Raw genomic sequence first — 21,187 nt, 5'->3', positions numbered from 1 at the left:
AGAGGGAACTCATGCACATTTCTCTACCTTGGCTTCCCTGTTTCCATTTGGAATGCTGCAGTGGTGGTAATTTTCTAGTGGGGAGTATTTTAGTTATCGTGTCTCAGGCTTATCATGGGACCACCATTTAGGGTACAGGTAACATCCTTTCTGTTCGATGTTCAGGAGCAGGATAAGTCCCATTTTGATGCAGTTAAGGGTGAAGATCTTGAATTTTTTTTCTGATATGTGAGAACGCATCTAAATTCCATTTGTGGGAGGTAGACTGAAGTTGGGAGATTTTAATTAGTAAGGTAAGATTAGCTGAGATTTGCTGTTTGTTTATTAACCTAGGGTTTCTCAGCTTCCTCTTTATTCCACTGGGTTCATGTAACTGCCTGTCAAAGAAACGAAAGTGGGTAGAAGCCAAAAAATGACAGTCCAAGGCAGAGCCTGGAAGAAACGTCTTCAGGGCCATCTGAGTACATATTGCCAACCCACTGATCTTAATTTAGTAAATTAATTTCGAACTTCTGACCTTCATATCGTGAGAAAATAGATTTCTTTTGTTTCAAACTGTGCATTTTGTGGTAATTTGTTGCAACAGTCAAAAGAAACTACCCAAATCACTGTTCAACAGCACATTAGTTAACTTTGCCTTTCCTTCCAGTAACATTCAAAGTCCATAACTTCTTGGTATGCTTCTCCATCTTGCTGCAAATATTTTTTAGCTATTTAATTGTTGGCAAGTCATTGTCTTTAAAATAGAACAATGTCTATTTGTATGATTATTATCAGGGCTGAATATTTGTAAGGAACGTGGCATAACTTTTGAGACTCAGAAGGGCCATGTAAGTTGGTATTAAATGCGTTATTCAGAAAAGTGACTGACATTTTGAAGCAAAGGGATTGGGGATGGGTGGAGGGTCAGTGGTCAAAATGGTTTCTAGGAGAAAGTATTTAGACACAAGAGACAAAATTGCCTTGTATTTTAGAGACTGTTTGAAAAAAGGTACTTACTATTACTACATATTTAATTTTTTTAAAATTTCTTTAGCCATACTTATGAAGTCTATATTTTATAATTTTAACTGAAAAGAAAGCATTCCATCAATTTTGTTTTGTTATAAGGTCTAAAGGAATCCAGCACAAATGAATCACTATGGAGAGACTGATAGTTTTAATAAAACATAGTAAGCTATTGGTCGAGAAAAGAAAGAACATTTAGATTTCTTTGATTTGTTCATCGGTATCTGTAAAAAAATTAAAATAACATCAGTTTTGTTTAACAAATTGTCAAATTTCTTACACATAAAACAAAATTATTTTTCTTATGAGTTTGTTTTGATAAACTATACAGAATAGTCATTTAAAAATCCATGTCATAATACATGTTTAAAAAAATAATGGTTTTTCTTCTGCTTTCTTACAGATACAACATCCTTACAATTCTATATTTTTATAGGAATTAAAATAAACATACTTATTAGAGTTTAATTAAAATGCAATGTTACAGTTTATTTGAATAAATATATAGGTATCAAAAATTATGGGCCTGAGTGGCTTTTGATTTAGATCAACACTGTCTCTTGATATTGAATAATTTAAAGAGAATTCTTTCTCCATCTTCCAGAAAGGTAGCATTTTCCCCCTTTATTTCTCATTGAGTATCTTACATGTAATAAATTTGAGACACATGCCTGTGATAATGTGAAATTGTTAAATGTATCTAATATTTTGATATTATTCACTAACAGGTCTCTCATCTTAAATATGAGTAAATAAACAGTGTCAAATAATTTAGCAGTGGTCAAGGTTCAAGTAAAAACTGAAAAAGGTTTAATGTCATTGGGAACAGCTATTGTTAAGGGGTATCACTAATATGACTAATCTCCATTACATTTGATTTCAATATAACTTGAGGCACTGATGTCACCTCAGTTGTTAGAATTTTGATTTGACTGACAGTCAAAATCATGTCTCACCATTTCCTTGTCCAGTGAACATTTATAATCATAACCTTGTAGTAGTTTTGGGGTAGGACAGAGGACCAAGGGATTAGAAATAGTTTAATCATTTTATTTATTTTGCTGATTTTTGATTAAATAGGGAGTGGGGAGAGGCTCAACTGAGCATTTTGGCCATGGCCTTTATTCTTAGGACAGTGATTGAGGTGAGATAGAGGAGTAGAAACTGGGTAAGAATGGAAGCTGATAGATAACATACAAAATGGCCCACGGTCCTTAACGGGCAGCACTTCTCTATAGTTTAGTCTCCTTCTCATTTATTGAAGCTTGTTCCTACATTGATGTCTATTATACAGGATAGCCAGGTCATAATCAATTTGGATCATTTTAAAGAAGAACTTCCTATTCTCAAAACAGCCTGAAAATTTTACACAGGACATACATTCACCATGTCTTAACTTTGGGGCACAGATAACCAGCAACCACACTCCACTTTTTCACTTTCATGTAGTTAAAAAAAAAATTGGAGACATATATTATATACATATATAATTATACACACACACACACACACACACACACACACACACACACACAAAATCTCCAAAGATAGTTTCAGCAGAGGAGATGTAGTGTCTCCTCTGTTAAGATGTTAATCTACAACATCCTTATCTCATTATTATGCATGACTTACAGAAACTCTCTTCTCCAGAAAATCTCACTTCTCTACCTAAAAAGAAAAAGAATATTTTCATTTATTATTAAAATATACTTCATTGGGTAGCACTAGGGCTTTCTTTCCTAAATAATTGAGCAATTCTGAAATGCTTTATAAAAGGTCTAGAGAAATCTGCTTCCAGACACTATGAGTAACAGAAAGTGGATTCCCTCTCTTGTCTGAAACAAATATGAACTTAAAGTTATGCAAAAGGGGCTAGGTGTGGTGGTGCACACCTTTAGGCTCAGCACTCAGGAGGCAGAGGCAGGTAGATCTCTGTAAGTTCTAGGCTAGCCTTGGTTACATAATGAGACCCTGCCTGAAAACCAAAATAATTATGAGGAAGAAGAGTTTTTTCATGATTTGAACTTCATGTTGTGAAGAATAGTTAGTAAGACACAGGAAGCAGAAAAAATGGACCAGTAATTAATTGGTTTAGCATTTTTTTTTTTACCTGCACAGAGTTCCAGGGATTACACATTATAGGTTAAAGGTTGTGTGTGTGTGTGTGTGTGTGTGTGTGTGTGTGTGTGTGTGTGTGTGTGTGTAATATGTGTGTGTGCATAGTATATGGGAAAAAACATTAATTCTTCCTATAACACGACAAAGTAAATGTGTCCAGCTAATCAGTTTAAAATTTTTATATGTGTGTTTGTCTGCATTATATATCACACACACACACACACACACACACACACACACACACACACACACACCGCACATGTGTGCCTCGGGCATGTGGAGGCCAAAAGAGGGTGCTGGATCCCCTGTAACTAGAGTTACAGTTGGATATGAGCCTCCATGTGGGTGCTGGGAACTGAACCTGCAAGAAAAAGCGCTCTTAACCCCTGTGCTGGCTCTCTAGCCCCGATTCATTATTTTTATCTGACAGAAAGTTTACCAAAGATGTGAAATATGAGAAGATGCGAGAAGGGACAAGAGGCATGGGGGTTCTGGTGGATAATCTTCAAATATTCTAATCCCGAAAATTCTTTTCACGGGTATAATAAGCAAACGCCCTACACACTTTCGATACCTGCCATTTACTTATTGGCTGTCTACTAAAACAGCATCTCCTAAGAGCTGGTGTGTTTTCTTGTACAGAAGTTGGACGTCTTCCCTTCTGCAAATCCCACACACTGCCGTGGTGAAGAGGGTAACCTACCTGGTAAAACAGAAAAGGCTGCGGCTCTTGGCTACCAGGTTTGGCCTCAACGGGCTCAGGTGCCTCCGCTTTCGCTTCAGTAGGTTCAGCTGGAATAAGCTTTCCCACCACAGACTGGCCCGCAATAGCAACAGGTTCAGTTGCAGGAGCTTGGGCGGCAGCAGCCTCAGCTGCAGGAGGCTTGGCTTCCGCAGCCTGGCCTGCAGCGGGCTCAACTGGTATAGGCGGGGCGACAGCAGGCTCACCTGAAGCAGGTTTGTTTTCAGCAGACTGGTCTGCAGGGGTTTCCCCTGGGATAGCCTGGGCTGCAGCCACAGATTGGGGTGGAGCGGGCTCAGGTATCATGGGATGGGTGGCAGCAGGCTCAGCGGCCCCAGATGGGGCAGGAGCAGGTTCAAGTCCACCAAACTGGGCTGGAGCAGTCTCGGGGGCACCAGCACCAAACTGGCCTAGGGCGGGCTCCGAGGCAGGAGGTTTGGGTTCAGCCGGTGGTGGTTCAAGTTTGATCGCAGGAGGCAGGCCTGAAATAGTTTTGTCCATAGAGAACTCAGGTACCAGACCCTCGCCTACAGGGGGCGCTGCTGCCGGGGGCGCTGCTGCAGGTTCAGCTGCCACAGATGAAACAGAAATCTTGGGAGGTATGACAAAGGGGTATGCCCTGGGAGGAGGCACTGGAGGAGGAGGAGGAGGAGCGGCTGCTGCGGGATCTGTGGGATAATTAGGGTTTTGGTATATATAGCGAACTTTAGAAGAAGTAGGAATCCAAGGGTATGGAGTTAGCCCTCTTTCAGCTTCAGGATTTCCAGAGAATTTGGTGATGGCATTTCCTTGGTGAGCGTCAAGAGGAGGCAAAAGGAAAGGTGGTAAATTATCATTCCATAAGCCGAATGGGATATTGAGAGATGGAGTAAGTGGGTAGCGATTTCCATAGTAATCCTAAATAGAAAGGAAAGTAATTCATTGTAGTTGATTGTTTATACTCCTACCTATATACTCCTACTTCTGTTATGACTGTGGTCATACATAAGTAATGTTTTTAAATGAACGCCCGTTTAATCTTTCTTAATAACTAATATGCATTCATAATAACTGAAAGGAAAATAGTTTGAGAAAAATCAAATAAACCCAAGCTGCAGGAGAAACACTTTGCATATAGGCAAATGAGTGTTACCTCCTGCAGAATACACTGCCTAGGCTAGGATGGACGTAGATATGCGTGAGTGTATTTTAGAAGATTGGCACGGGATGAGAGGACTGGTTGTTCCAGGCTTCTATCCACCATGATCTTTCTCCATGCCTCCTGCTCTTGGCACCCTCCTCGTCTCTAAATTTTCCCACTTGAGTTCTTCACTTCTATATTCCTCTTCCAGGTATAGGACCATTTGAGACCTGTGTCCTGGATTTGTCCTGTTGTATCAAAGCTTCAGTTCCTTCAAGGAATCGTTATCAGAAGAGTAGGCAGGAAATGTGGAGAATGAACTTGGCTTTACATGTATAATTTTCCCGGTACTATTTTTGTTTTAAGTGAGTATTTTAGTAACATTGGTCATGACTTTTTCATCAAATTTTCAAATTCTCCCTTGTGGAAAGACCTCCTCCATACGTGCCCTCTGGCTCTTCTAGATTTGTCTATCCCATTCTGGAAGACTGTCAGGAAACTCAGGTCATAAATTAGGTAAGAATTCACAGAAGATAGGAATGTTTCTTACTCATGCGTCCATAATATTTTATATCATATCACAAATCCTTTCATCATCAGACTACCCCTGGTTTACAAATCAGGATCTTAGAATTTTGGTATGCTCTATAGCTACAGCTTGATTATAATTCAAAGAATTCTGACAAACTGTACTTAAGGATTTCACGGCCTGCGTTGTCTTATTTAGATTCGTTCCAAGGTGTTTTCCGAACAGTGCACTCCCGGCGGATACAGATTCAGTTTTCACATCTTTGAAAGCCCTGCCTTCCTTCTCAACTATACTTTCTATAATGTCAAACTTTATCAGATTCTGTTTCATTTTAACCCACTCAACCTAAACAGCAAGCACAATGATGGGCAGGATGTCAGGGAGGATAAAAAGGTTTATGATGTATAAGCACGGGTGTGGTACACATGCATACATAAGTGGGTCATGAGATGAAAAGAAGTGAACTTGTTTCTAAATGAATCCCCTAAGTCCTTCACGGAAAAACATAATAAAATTGAATTATTTAATATTATTTGGTAGAAAATGATAACTTAAAGAAAAAGTATAAGCTACATATTAGTATATTTAATTATAGATAGATGTGAATACACTTTACCTCTTCACTGGGTGAGGGTGATTTCTGAAATAAAGAAAAGATTCATTTTAAACTTGATGTCACTGAAAGAATAACACTTCAAATCCCTGCTTACAATTGGAGAGGCTGTGAGCAGTGAAGTTCTTGGAATTTTCTTTTTTAAGAGCCATAGATGGTTGCCCTATTTTTAGTTTTCCTATAACTATGTACCATCTTTATTATTATTTTTCTTTTGAGACAGTATCTTGCTGTTTGGCCTTGGGGCTATTACTTGATATATAACCCATGCTGATCTCAAAGTTATGGCAGTCCTTCTGGGTTGGTCTCTTGAGATCATGGGCATGTACCACGATACCTGATTTTCAGTAAACATTCTTTAAATGTGTTATGATGCCTGACAATGTTAGTGAAGGAAGAACGTGAGAATCAGTGAGACCATGGCAAGGGGGAGGAGGGCATCCACTACTACTATTCTGCTAAATGGACATAGCAATAAAATAACTTTTAATGACATACTGCTATACTCATAGATCATGCACTGCTCAATCATCACCAGAGAAGCTTCCTTTTGCAGTAGATGGCAATTAACACAGAGACCCACAACTGGACTATATGCAGACAGTGAGAGACCTTGGAGCACTTAGCCTTAAAAGAAATGTCTTTATCAGACCCCTGGATTCAGGTTCAGGGATCTTTAAAGAAGAGGAGGCAGCAAGATTGTAAGTGCCAGAGGTGGTGAATGGCTCCAAGGACAGTGTCTTCCAGACACAGAACTGATCCACGTATGAACTCACAGAGATGGTGACAGCATTCACAAGACCTTCACAAATTCAGACTAGACACAAACCCAACACAGGGAAGAGGGAGTGGGTACATACTCCTAACCAAGAAGCTATTTGCAATTGATATCTGCTGCTAGAGGAAAAACTGGCTTTCTCCGATGGAGTGATGCACTCCAGGGCAGACTTCATGCTCCAGAGTAATTTATCAACACCAAACAGACACCTTGTTTTTTGTATGTTCTTTTCCTTTGTTATTGCTTAGTATTTTTTTGTCTTCTTGGTTTTGTCTTGTTTTGTTTTCCTGTATATTTTGGGGGGGGCTTTTTTTTTGAGAGAGAAAGAGTATGAAGTTGGGTGGGTAGGGAGGTGGGAGAATCTGGGAGGACTTGGGAGAGGAGAAAAACTATGATCAAAATATATTGCATGAAAAAAAATTTAAAAGTAACAAAAATGTTATGTAAATAAATAATATTTAAAGAATGATGTGATATACAGGGCTGAGGAGATGGCTCCATCTGTAAAGAGGCTGTTGTACAAACATAAAGACCTGCCTTTTATCTCCAGCATTCATACCAAAGCCAGATGTAAGATTTAGAGAAGAGGGGTAAATATGGTTCAAATACATCGTATGAAACTTGAAACTCTCAAAGAACTAATAAAACATAAAGAATATTATACATGTGGAATTATTTTCTTTGAAAAGCCAGACACAGATGTATGCACCTATCATTTCAATTTGGGGGGTGGGCAAGATAGGACATGAAGATAGGAGGATGTCTACAGCTTTTTGGCCAGTCAGTCTTGCCTAATCGCTGAATGAGTAAGAGAAGGGACCTTGACTTGAAATATAAGGTAAAGAGCAACTAAGATACCAACTTCGACTTCTGTTCTCCATACATATGTGCACACGTACCATCATACACATGCACAGCCCCCTATGAATACATGACTGCACATTCAGAACACTATGGATCTTCAAGCAGTTCTCTGTTTACTAGTTCCAGTGTTTCTATACTTCCACTTAAATTTCTTATTCACAACCTATTTAGAAACTTGAGTACCAGAGCCGAAACTTCTTATTCATTTTTATGTCTAGTTCCTTGTTTACAACAGGTAGCCATGTTATGTCTTCATTTGTGCTTACTACAAAATCTTAGCTATGAAATGAGGCTTTCAGCATAACATCTCAGTCAATGAACATTTTTTTCAGGGATGAAGTATTCTAAGCTTTTTCTTGAATAGTAGTGTTTCTTTCTTATGTATACATACATACACACACACACACACACACACACACACACACACACACACACACACACACACAGTGTGTGCTTTGTGGTACACTGGGATCCTAGCTATTACAAAATGCAGCCAGGTTTCCTTTTGAAACGCCTGGAATACTAAACCTGCAGCCAGCCAAACTTTCCAATTAAAATGTAATATTGCTTTCCAATTTTAGATTGATTTTCTAGAATTTCTAATCTTAAATTCTTTCAATAGATCATTTTCCCATATTCCCTAAGGTATGGGATATGCACAAGAAATAATATCCCAGGACAGACACAGGGGCAAAGTCAATTATTTTTATTATAGGGTAAGGCACTGCCAAATCTGATGATCATTAACTTAAAAATTAAAAATAACTTTTCAGTTTTGAAAAGTTTTAAAGATTTCCAGTAAGTTTAATTGTTTTTATTCGAAAGCGTTTACAGCACAGGCCATTTTTTTTGGTCTTTACTACACTTTCCTATCAATGCATAACACACTCATGGATAAGATCACTTGTAACTTTCTGATCACATGTTTATCATCAGAATTTGAGGCAAATATTATAAATAACTGAAGAAAAAAATATCAGTAAGTGCTTTTGTTTCCTACATGGACTAATTCATGGCTATTTGCTGCACAGAGATCATCTAACTCCTTAGGCTATGCATGCATATTTTTTCTAGTTTCCAATATCTAGAAGAAATTCAGTCAGGCATAATGGTAGGTGTCTATAATCCCAACACTTGGGAGGGAGAAGTTAGAGGATTAAAATTAAACATCATGGTCAGAGACACAGAGAGTTTGAGGCCACCCAGGGCTACAGGAGACCTTTTCTCAACCTCTCCTCTTTAAAAGAAAAACAACCCATATACAACAAAATATATAATTGAATATAAAGTTGCTCAGCATCTTATGCTTTCTTATCTAATATTTCATGTCACCATTGTCTAATCAGTTATATTAAGTACAAATTAATCAATATCATAGAGGCATGACGTTAAATCAGGACATAACAAACTTGTACTACATCATGAAAGGAGCATTTCATGCTTCTGGTCATCAGAAATGAAGGCTTGCTGGTATGTATGTTTATCACAAATATACTTATATTCCATAAATTTTGTCATCTAATATGAAGAAATTAATAAAACAAATATTTTAATAGCAATCAAAGTCAATTGCATTGCCAAGAAAATAGAGAATCTTTAAATAAAATATACTTTAATGATAAAACATGTATTTTTATAGAAATTGAAAGGTTTTACCTTATAAATGAAGGGATAACGCCTCTAAAACAAAGAAAAATATTTTAATGTGGTTATTTTTTTTTGAGAACACCCACATTCCAACTTTCCTGTTAGTGATGAATTTTTTTCTTAATAGGAGTCTCTGGTCTAAATTGAGTACCTTTCATAATCATTGTGATGGTTTGGACAGGAAGTTTTATTTTGGCTGAATAGAATTTAGTTTGCAACACTGTGTATGCAGGGAAATCTTTGCCATATGCAAGGTCATTTGGCTGTTGTCCATGAATGTTGTTTTTCTTTTCTCTTTCACCACCCTGGTGTTGCTGCGCACGTGTGTGTGTGTGTGTGTGTGTGTGTGTGTGTGTGTGTGTGTGTGTGTGTGTGTATGTGTGTGTGGTGTGTGTGGTGTGTGTGTATGTATGTGTGTGTGTAGTGTGTGTGTGTGGTGTGTGTGTGTGTGTGCATGTATGTGTGTGTGTGTGTGTGTGTGTGTGTGTGTGTTAGGTCTTTTTGTAGATCTGTACATTGTTTTCTAATGAAGCTTCATTATGTCTTATGAATTCACCACAGGTAAGGTACCCTAAAGAATAAAATCTAGTATAGGAAAATCAACATACACTGTTTTAAGAATTAGACATTAATTTAGGTCCATTTAAGGGACATAACAACATTTTGAAATTTAGCCAAGACACTAATAATAATTAGAAGTGTCAAGTTGTCTGACTTTCTACTCCATCTTTGAAATTTTGCTAAGTACTTTCAGTAATTATCTTATTTAATATTCAAAGCAATTACTTGGAGTAGTTGTTGCTGCTTTCCCGAGGAGAAAATTTCACACACTCATTTGCTAGTATTAAAACTGCTGTCGGTCTAGGTATTATGAAGCCACACCTTTAGTCCCAATATCCAGAAGGCCAAGGCAGAAAAAACTTGGAGTTTGAGGCCAGCTTGGTCTCCATAAGGAGTTCCAGGCAAGCCAGGACTACCTAGTGTAATTCTGAATGAAAAAAAAAAAATTAATCTAGAGCCTCATCAATTCACATCACACTCATTTACTTCTGCCCCACTGAGTATCCTTTGATTCACTCTTTTATATCCCATAGCTGTCTCAGCAATGGGATTTCACTGCAGGAGAAACCCTGCTAAGATTATACGGGATTCTAGTTCTCTGTAAGGCTTTCTCCTTCCAGCTTCCTGCTTCTGAACTCCCCTCTTCTCCAAGCTGTTGACTTGCTCCATGTTTTAGAACCCATTGCTTTTGCTTTTGAAAATGTCCTTTCTAGATTTTTGACAAAGCCGAATTTATGCCCACACACGTTTCTCTGATGACGTGCATGAGCGCTGTACTGACGTGGCCTTCAGGATGACTTCCCGCTGCCGCTTAGCTGGTGTGTTCACCCACTGTTCAGATCTGGAGAGTCCAGTTACTTACCCTCTTTGCAAAAGCGACGCACATGACGCAGGCCCAAAGAAGCAGCTTCATTTTGATTGACCCTGTGAACATGAATAGTAGAATTTGCTTCGCAGAAAGGATACGCTATGTTTTAAATTGCCTCTTTCAGAGAGAAAGAGATGCCACTGCGCGGGTTTACTAGTCTGACAAGAAGGTCACGGAACAGAAAGGCTGTCCTGCTAGTTCACTTCTGCCAGCATGGCCAAAGAGGGGTGACACTGAAGTCCAGGCATTTTTTTTCTCTCTTTCCAGTAATTAATCAATTTCTAACTATATTTTCTTTATATGGAAGAAAATTCACTTTGTTATTCCAAGGACATCTTTTGCAATTAATGTGTTTTGGAGGACCTATCAGGAAATAGAACTGTTTTAAGTAGTCACACTGTGGGGTGCCTTATTAAGAGTTTGCATCTATGGACTCAACAGGAGACTAGCATCACCTACCTGGAAAAATTTCTCACTTTTAATTTTTTTTTTTGCCATTGGCATATTCGACCTCTAATTACCTCAACTTTTACGTCACCTAAGAATAAAGGAGTGGAGCTGGAGAGATGGCTTAGTGGTTAAGAGCATTGATTGCTCTTACAGAGGTCCTGAGTTCAATTCCCAGCAACCACATGGTAGCTCACAACCATCTGTAATGGGATCAGATTCCTTATTCTGGTGTATATATAAAATACATGAATAAATAAATCTTAAAAAAAGAATAAAGGGGTACTTATATATTTTTTGGGGGCCCAACAAGTCCCCAGTTGCTTTATTGTTAAGGTTTACTGCTCAACACATAAAACATCCCCATTCTTTTAAAAATATCTCCATACATAGACAATATTTCAGTGTCGTTCTGAGTTCCCAAATGTGAAAAATAGAAGTATCCAATCCGACGTGTCTTATCAAGACTAATAACATTACGCTGGGCGGTGGTGGCGCACGCCTTTAATCCCAGCACTTGGGATACAGAGACAGGTGGATCCCTGTGAATTTGAGGCCAGCCTGGTCTACAGCGTGAGATCCAGGACAAGCTCCAAAGAAACCATATCTTGAAAAACAAAAACAAAAATAAAGAAAATGAAATAATAATATTAAATCCTTGATCTATTTGAAATGACCATTTAAATGATCAATATATTTAAGGTGTGTTAAAAACCGTTTATAGTTATATATTAAATTTTTATAGTTGTTTCCACAATTTTTATTTATTTTCTATAACCTATAATTTTGGTGGTATAGGCACTAACTTTATGCTATGTATAGTCTAATAATAGGAGGGAATTCCAAGTCTGTTAGATGAGACTATGTACAGTTGCTGCTGAATCTTTCAGAAAGTGTAGTTTGTATGTTTACAGGAAAAGTCCTGGAAGAAAACACACTGTGTCCATGTCTCACTTTTCCCAACTCTTGCTCAGCTATTTAAATGTTCAAGATGTTTTGGGCCACATGTTGCATGATTTCTGTTGTGATCCTTGGGCGGCACACCAGGTTTTTACAAAACATTAAAAAATAATAGTAGATATAATGCTATTTAAAAATTACCATGTGTGGTAAACATTTATGTCATTCTGTTTACACATGAGTAGCATTAAAGAATTCTGGGGAAATCCTCAGAGACATTTCTTGAGTTATTGGTTTAATTATCTTAATGTCTTGTTTTGCTATTGTTCTTCACTGGAAATTTCAGAATTTACTGTGCCCACATTCAGAGCTCAACAGGGTGGGTGGGACCTCATTTTGAGATGATTCCTGCATTTCTGTTTTTAACCTTAGTTTCTCCTGCCCTATTTTCATCCCTTCTCAGAATAATCATGCCTACCTTTGTTAGCCACTACACTTTCTTTAGAAGTGATCACATATGTATCTTAACACATGTAAATTTTACTTTGTAGTATAGTATAACTAGTATATAATTAGCATGACTTAGTGATTGGCTATATACATTTTAGCTTACAGATTAGTGCAACTCTCAGTTCTCAGCAGAGAATTTTCTTTGTGAGTGGAAGGTGATTAACGCAGAAGCTCACAACCAGTCAAAGTGCAGAAAGCGTCTGTGGAATGCTCACAGCAAATGTGACATCTATATAACCCGCTTCCCCAAGGCTCAGGTGACTACTTTGAGAGAGCGGTAATATCATCAGAGCCAAAGGTTAGGGAAGACCAGGGTATGGTGATATTTTGTTTGTGCTCTAACGAATAAGGCTTGCCTGGAGGTCAGAGTAGAGCTAGCCACTAGTTAACCATAGAGGCCAGGCAGAGGTGGCACACACTTTTAATGCCAGCACTTGGGAGGAGGAAGCAGGAAGATCAGGAGTTCAAGGCCACCCTGGGTTACAGGAGATTGATCCAATCTAAAAGAGTAACAGAGCCAGGTGGTGGAGGCTCTCAGCTTTAATTCCATCACTTGGGATGTCTTTGAACCCAGGACTTGAAAGACACATGCTTTTAATCCCAGCAGTAGGGAGGTGGAGACAGGAAGGGATATGGTGGGACAGAGAGAGGAACATAAGGTGGGAGGAGACAGGAGCTCACCTAGTGAGGTGAAAGGTGGCTGTGACTTGCTCCTTTGTCTCTCTGATCTTTCAGCATGTACTCTGATATCTAGCTCCAGGTTTTTATTATTAAGACCAATTAGAATTTGTGCTGCACCAGGGTAAAAGAGATCTTCTGGACATGACAAGACCAGGGCACTTACGAACTCATGGTCGCGGTGGTTGCCTTGGCAAGACCCTTAGAAGATCAAACCAATCAGCATTCCAACATTGCAAGGTGCCGGGGTGGGGTGGGGGCTCACAAGCTCGGCAGGGCAGCACGGAGTGGGAGGATCACAAGCTCCCGTTCCTGAGAGATATTGACAACTTACGGCTTCTGGGAGAAGAGCCAGTTTTATTTTTATAAGTGTTATGGTCACTGCTAGATAGACCCCAGTCCAGGAGATGGCTCCACACCCTGGGTGGATGGGCAACACAAACAGGAATCTGTGGGATCGATTATAAACCACAGGGTCCAATTTGTTGAGGGAAGGTGTCAGTGTTTGGCGTGCATCTGGGAGAGGTTAGGGAAAGTAATGGAGGGTGGGTGTGATGAAAATAAATTGTATGCATGTATGAAATTCTCACAGACTTCAAATGCAGAAAATCAAGAAAAATGTCTGATGATTATAAAAATGCTACAATCAGTTAACATAGATTTTGCAACTCTCAAATCCAGCACTTATTATAACTTGAGTGGCTTGAAGATTCTAATGGGAAGGGCAGAAAAGATGAACATTCACAGAGGAAATTTTGGCAAAGAGATAAGAACTATTTGAAAGGACATAATGTACATGCCAGGAAGCAAAGATTTAATAATGGAGAAATGGAATGTTTTTAAATAGTTGGTGCAAAACATCCCAGGAAAACATCAGAGAACTTAAAGATATTCCTCAGAGAAATGACCAATATGAAACCCAACCTGAACAGTGAATGTCTTAACAAATTTGTTGTAATCACAGGAGGATCAAAGAGGATACAAGAAAGAGTAGTTAAAGAAATAATGGCCACGAGTCTTCCAAAATTAATGACAGACTCTCCAAATAGGGATGCACAGTATAGAGAACAGCAAACACACACACACACACACACACACACACACACACACACACACACACACAGAGAGAGAGAGAGAGAGAGAGAGAGAGAGAGAGAGAGAGAGAGAGAGACAGACAGACAGACAGACAGACAGACAGAGAGACAGAGACAGAGAGACAGAGAGAGACAGAGAGAAGAGAAAAACAGAAAACAAAAATATATAATCACAGACAGCTTGTTAGATTCATGTAAACAAGAAGAAAAGAGAAATGAACCCCCCGAAAGAACCAGAGAAGAATATTGCTAAAATGTAATTACATCCTTAAAGAGTGAAGCATTAGAGCTGAGACCTGGAACTTTTAGGTTACATCCGCAGGCCTACTCCTCCCTGCAATACTCTCTGGGACATAGACTTAGCAGCTGTCTGTGTGACTTAACAGTTAGGTAGCTTTCTCCTCCACGCTTCTTGTCATGTATCTATGCCAAACACTGCCAAACACTGATGGGAGGCTTCCTGTTCCTCTAAATGGTTATAAAAATTCCCATTGTTCCTTTGTCCTGGTTATTGCTTTGAGACTCCCCAGGGGGATTTGCTGGGTTGATTGCTCTGAAGAGACTCCTCTGGCTTCACCTCAATCCCTCTATGGAGGCTACTATTTTTTTTTTGTCTCTCTCCATTCCTCCCTTCCTCCCTTGTCTTACTCTTAATGAAGCCTCTCCATCACTTTACTTCCCTATCCTGTTCAGTTCCCCAAATGTATTGTTCTTGTCTAATGCTCTCCCTCTGACCTGGAGGCTCAGTGACAGTCTTGAGATCCTTTCATTCTAAGAAACCTCATTAAAGGGACTCATGTCAGCTTCCTTCCCAGATAGGCACTGCTGTTCACATTGCATTACATCAAGAAGAAATGTTTTATAAAACAGTGTCACAGAGGAAATTACAAAGTATTCAGATAGCAACAGAAATTGAACAGCACTCTCTACCCTGTTGGTGCAATTGAACTCATCGCTATTTCCACCAAACAGGTTAAAACACTGTCTCCTTATGGTGGTATGGCATGTACCTCAAGGTAGACCACATTTGTGGCTGTAAAACCATTCTAATCACATTTAAAATAATAATAAAACTACATTGCAATTTAATAGAATTAGACTAGTCACCATTTACAAAAAAAGTATCTTAAAAATTATCATATATATTGGAAGTAAACATCACATTTTCCTTTTTTTAGGTCAGTAAGCAACTACATTTCTAAATGGATTTTTTTGATAGTTATTTCTCTCTATATAGTATTCTGATTATTATATATTTTATATATCGTATATGTAATGCTGTATCTCTATCTTCTATCTATCTATCTATCTATCTATCTATCTATCTATCTATCTATCTATCTATCTATCTATCTATTTCTGATTAATCCCCTGTATTTCACTCTCTTATCTCCTTTCCATCCAGTCCACATCCTTTTATCCCTACCAGCCCTTTGCTAAGATTCATGACTTTTGACTTTTGGTTTCCTTTTGTGACCCATAATTGAATGCTTAATTAATAACTAGGGTCATCTGTGTGAAAATTTGCTATCTAAAGAAGCCTTATGGGGTCATTAGTGGAGTGTGTATGCGGCTAAAATGAGTTCCATACTACCAGAATGTATCAGTAGGCAATAGTTCAGCCACAAGAAGTAGGGCATCCTGATTTCTTTCTTCTTCAGCCACAAGGAGTAGGGCATCCTGATTTCTTTATTCCTCTCTCCTTGCCTGGCTGTTGACTGGTCCGTCCTTATGCAGACCCAGTGCATATACCCACAGCTGTTTGTTGTGAGCTTCAGATCTGAACGGTTGCATCTTACCCAGATCTTATTTTACAGCCCTTCTTCTTTTCTGACTCTTGCATTCTTTATGGCGCCTCTTCTGCAATGTCCCCTGAGCCTTACAGAGGGTAGTTGTTTATGGCTGAAGAGTCATGTGTCCCCCATTCTCTGCATCTTGTTCAGCCATAAATCTTTGCATATACCTTTGTTCACAGGAAAGGGATTTCTTTGATTAAGGTCTACAGTGGCAATTGTTTAATGACCATAAGCATATGTTTTAGAAGGCAGTTGGACACCATGTCAAATAAACAACAGAATAAAGCCCTACCCTCATGCCTGGCAGAGCCTATGATCTCCCTATAATGGATTTTTAACTAGCATTCAATATTGGGCACACATTCTGTCTGAGGGGTGAGGTTCTCCTCATTAGTAGTACCACATAGCACAGTGGGCACACTGAATACACAGGCCATCGATGGTCTTTCTTCCCTGCAGCTGGAACAGAATTTTCTGGAACTATGAGAACTGCCCTGGAGGGAAGAAGCTTCCAGTTCATTTCTAGCTTACTTCCTCCATCTTGTGCTCCTGAGGTGTGTGGTATCAGCAACAATAGGTCTTATCACCTAGTTCTGGGGTAATCAAATGGAATGACAAAAGCCCACAGTGTTTAATCATTTTCAGTTTAAAAAGACTGACTGATGGTAAGTAGGATTTTTTTTTTTGGTCTTAACTCTGAAGATAACCTTTAGTTAGTAATTCTCCCCCCTTATTTCAGGGAGGTCATGCCATGTATTTTTTATTCTGTTAGATTTATTTTATCTTAGATTTCCATGTCATCTTGTTTTATTGACTTTTTTTTCTGCTTGCAATTAGTAATAATCACTGCTAATGACTTAACATTCTATTTTGACTACTACTTACTCACAGACCCACTACTATACATGAAAATTCCATCACCCTAGGACTTCCCTTGAGTGGCTCCTATGTACTCATATCCTTTCCTTTCCCATAACATTTAGCAACCACTTAATGATTTTTTCAATTTCATATTTCTGGTTCTTTCCCTTTCATTTTTTGTCATATTCTTTTTCTTTTTATTTCCTTCTTCCTACTTTCCTTTTCATCCTCTCTTCTCATCTGTCCCTCCATCTTTACTTTCTTTAGTCATTTATTGCTATCCTGTACTACTGTAGGTCTTGGAGATTTATATGAGAACTATAATTATGTATATAAAAGGAATCTAGGAAAAAAGTTATGTGGGAGTACTTGACATTCACTGATCTCAAAGCACTACTTATCAATAAAGAAGTTGAAAAGCTATATTTAAACCTAGTTTTTATTATTTCAGAATGGAATATTAAAAATGTGTAGTACCCAGACCATTGCCATGAGATTTGACAATGTAGAAAATGCATAAGCATCGGTCAAGTTTTTTTTGTTAGTTATGAGCTCATCTTCCACAAACACTGGATTTTAGAAAACTGATGGATCAGAACATATCCTGTTATTTTGTGGTCATGGGAATGTGCTTTCTTTTAGTCCATGAATAACTGCTAAATTTTGAAAATGTCAGAAGGTTTAATTTACAAGTTAAATGTTCAGAAAAGTTATCATTAAATATATTTTTATGAATGTGAAATACATGGCTGGGTTTTTGTAATGTGCTTTAATTTTTTAATATTTTCCAAACCTCCAGTGGTGTCACCAAATGAAAAAAAAAAACAAGTGGATAACAATCATATCAATCCAACTATGTCGCTGAGATCATCTTGAATCTGGACTCTTTGAAAACCCTTTGAAAGCTTACTTACAATGGCAACAGGAGACATGATTGGTTGCTTTGTTACAGTTTGGCCTGTTATAATAAAATACTGGTTCCAAAATATATGAAATAAGTTCAGTGCTAGACAATGTCTTGAGTAACAGAGACTTGAAAGAATCGATGCTTATTCCTTAATTTTTATATTACAGTTATAAAATTTTCTGTGAAAGCAGAAAATATAGGACAATACTCCAGAGATAATTGTGTCATATTGGAGAGCTGGCAGCACATTTGAGGTGGTCTTAGAGAATTGGAAACTACTTTTTAATCAGTGAATCATCAGTATAAATTTAAATGATTAAGTGAGTCAGATTATATAGAAAACATGTAAAGTTAGAAAATATGCAGCTGAGATGAAAGCCCTAGAAAATATCAGTCTTTGTATAGATAATGGGAACCCACAAAAAATACCTTGGAGAAATAGCCAAAGAAAATGTAAGAATTATTAGAAATTATGTCATGACAAGAATCAAGTGGAGTGGCGCTCTTGCAAGAAACATTTCATTTCTGATATAAATTTATCATCATTGAGCTACAACACCAGTAGTTATACTACAAATAAAATATTTTTAATAATAGTAAGATTAGTTCAGAGACTATGTAAGATACCTTAAAAAGTAATGCCTGGCCAACTTTAAGTAATAAAATCATTATTACTTCTGATGAAACATTCATTCAAGGGGATAGAAAACTGAGGAAATAAAAAACATGAAAAGAGTTATTAGCTTTGAAGATCACATACCTGTAGAAACTTGAGAGGAGAGCTAAATTTACTTTCAGATTTAAATCACGTTATCAGCGTATTATACCAAGATTAAAATAAAGTTATCAATGTGAGTTGTGTTTTTATTCCGTGGATTCAATATTGCCATATAGAAAGTGAAATATCTTTGAAACTTAAGGTAACTCTAGGAAAACTGCTAACTTTAATTCTGTCAGGTAAAGAATCTGACGAGATATCCTTAGCGACCATCAAAGTTTAGAAAATAAACTTACTTTGAGACTCGGATGCTTAGAGGAAACAGAAGCAAACATTCATTTCAGAGTCTTAAGTGGCCAGATATTGGCCGGTGTAGAAAGGCAGAAGAATTGTATCAGCTATGAGGATAATATTTTAAATTATCAAGGATGAAGTCTGGGAGAAGTGAGGCCACCAGAGAATGTAGCAGAGAGAATGTCACATCATCAGATTGCTAAGGAATGGAAGGTTCTAAGAGGACAAAGAGGAGTTCTTGTAGCTTCTAACTGTCTACCTTTTCAAAATACATATCAGAGTCGCCCTTTTCAGGAAAATTGTTGAGTCTTTAGACTGTACAGGAAAGGAGAGCTAAGGCTAAGGGTACATGATAGACTGAACTATGCTATTGGAGTAAAGGACAGGGGTAGTTTATAGAGTCAAAGATACAGACTTCATCCATTATCTTGGCATCAAAGACATCCTGCAGTGCTACCTACAAAACCTATCTAATGCTTCCTTTGTAACTGAATATGTAAAACAGATTCCTAAACTGAAGTGAATACCACCTTTCTTCCCTGCTGCTTTATCTGCTTCTCAATCCTTTCCCCATCCCTCTGGAAGTACTGATCTACTCAGTTGCCCCTGCAGCTCACACAGCCATTGGCTGCATGCGTTTGTCATTCTGCTATTTGAGAACACCACAAATGGAGGGACTATGTTCTAGCTGAAGTGACCAAGGTAACACCAGTTTGTCCTGACTCTATTTCATGATTTCTTAGGCAGTTCTCAGCCCTCTATACCAACAGTCACGTCTGCTTTTGCAACACACTTGAGATTTTCAAGACAATGACCATGGTCCAGACATGTTAACCAAACAAGTTTAAGAAAGTATAAGTAAAATATAATTATCACATAATGTCTGAAATAACTACTTTGTTCTGCCAAAAATAAATGTTGCAAGGTTACTCTCCTCTAACCTTCATTTAACATTTATGTTATTGTGTTTTGTCCTTTAAAAATGCTATGTCCCTGGGCTTTAGCTCCAAGAGACCCAGAGGTATTAGCCCTCTTTTTATCACTAGTCAAAGAGAAGGGACTTATAAACTCTTAATTGGCTTAATCAGCATAATGGTCTATATCTTTCTCATGTAGATTATTTCACTAGCAGGATTCTGTTCTTAGTGTCTGATTCCTTTCTTGTGACTATGAAATTGGAGAGAACATGAAGGGCTTTGGTGAAGCTTTGGGATTAATGCTGTGGCAAACTGTAAGCAGAAATAGGCAGAGACAGGGTGAAATAATGGTTTAGTAGAACCATGAACCTAAAAGTCTTTGAGTTATGATTCAGTTGTTGAAGAACTTCATATTACAGTCACTAGCCTTCTGGTTCAATATAAGTAATACAAATTACAATCGCACACAAAAGAGTGTGCTTAAAATTTTATTTTTTGAAAAGTAATGTAGTTCAGTGACACAGCAACAGTAGTGAAAAGACATTTAATCGTCATCAACCCTGCTGAGATGAAACCCAGATATACACCTAACACATTCAACGTAAACAAGAATAGAAACCATTCAGGAGCCGCTTTGCAGCCTTCCTGTGGCTCAGCATTTCTGTCTCATTTACATATCTGTCCCAATATACTGGAACTAGGAAGTAATTACAATAGGAAAGAAAGTGGAGATGTGGATTTTCCACTCAAACCTGTTTAAAAAAAAGACAATGATGGATTTATATTCCAGAAGATAATGTTTATTTGTATATAGGATACAGATATACTCATCCATCCTGGTTTAGCATGATTTTAGTATTTCTAACTGATAATAGCATTTGCCTGCATCCCAGATGATGCCTATTACAGTCAGATTTTATTTTATTTTTTATTTTATTTATTTATTTATCTTTTTCTGGAGCTGAGGACCGAACCCGGGCCTTGCATTTGCTAGGCAAGTGCTCTACCACTGAGCTAAATCCCCAACCCCAGTCAGATCTTAAAAATTATTTGCATTTATGCTTGATGGGGAGTACAGAGAGACTTTCATATAACTTTGAACAAATTAGTGATTGAGAGTTAATATTTAGCTTCTTCAGTCCACCATGCATTTATTAAATGATGCACATTTACCTTTTGAGTAATTTTTGAAACAATGTTTTAATTATTTAATAGTT

General features: G+C 37.9%; 1 protein-coding gene across 2 annotated transcripts; it reads right to left on the bottom strand.

Annotated features, from left to right (window-relative positions):
- Positions 1-1,136: 1,136 nt before the first annotated feature.
- On the bottom strand, positions 1,137-19,238 carry Prr27 (proline rich 27). Of its 2 annotated transcripts, none has more exons than XM_016009920.3 (7): positions 19,056-19,238; positions 10,843-10,904; positions 9,429-9,452; positions 6,134-6,157; positions 3,830-4,765; positions 2,641-2,676; positions 1,137-1,232 (listed from the first exon to the last, which is right to left on the bottom strand). In XM_016009920.3, exons 2-6 carry the CDS (start codon positions 10,891-10,893, stop codon positions 2,665-2,667), a joined length of 1,047 nt encoding a protein of 348 aa, XP_015865406.1. In that variant the 5' UTR covers positions 10,894-10,904; positions 19,056-19,238; the 3' UTR covers positions 1,137-1,232; positions 2,641-2,664. The 2 variants fall into 2 exon arrangements, with proteins under 2 accessions (XP_015865406.1, XP_076402688.1); XM_076546573.1 differs by having other exon boundaries at positions 4,075-4,765; positions 19,056-19,195.
- Positions 19,239-21,187: the final 1,949 nt, after the last annotated feature.

Source organism: Peromyscus maniculatus, chromosome 10, assembly GCF_049852395.1.
Source record: "Peromyscus maniculatus bairdii isolate BWxNUB_F1_BW_parent chromosome 10, HU_Pman_BW_mat_3.1, whole genome shotgun sequence".
NCBI classification, from domain to species: domain Eukaryota; kingdom Metazoa; phylum Chordata; class Mammalia; order Rodentia; family Cricetidae; genus Peromyscus; species Peromyscus maniculatus.
Note: the sequence above shows the minus strand (reverse complement) of the source record. Positions and strands in the feature narration are given on the sequence as shown.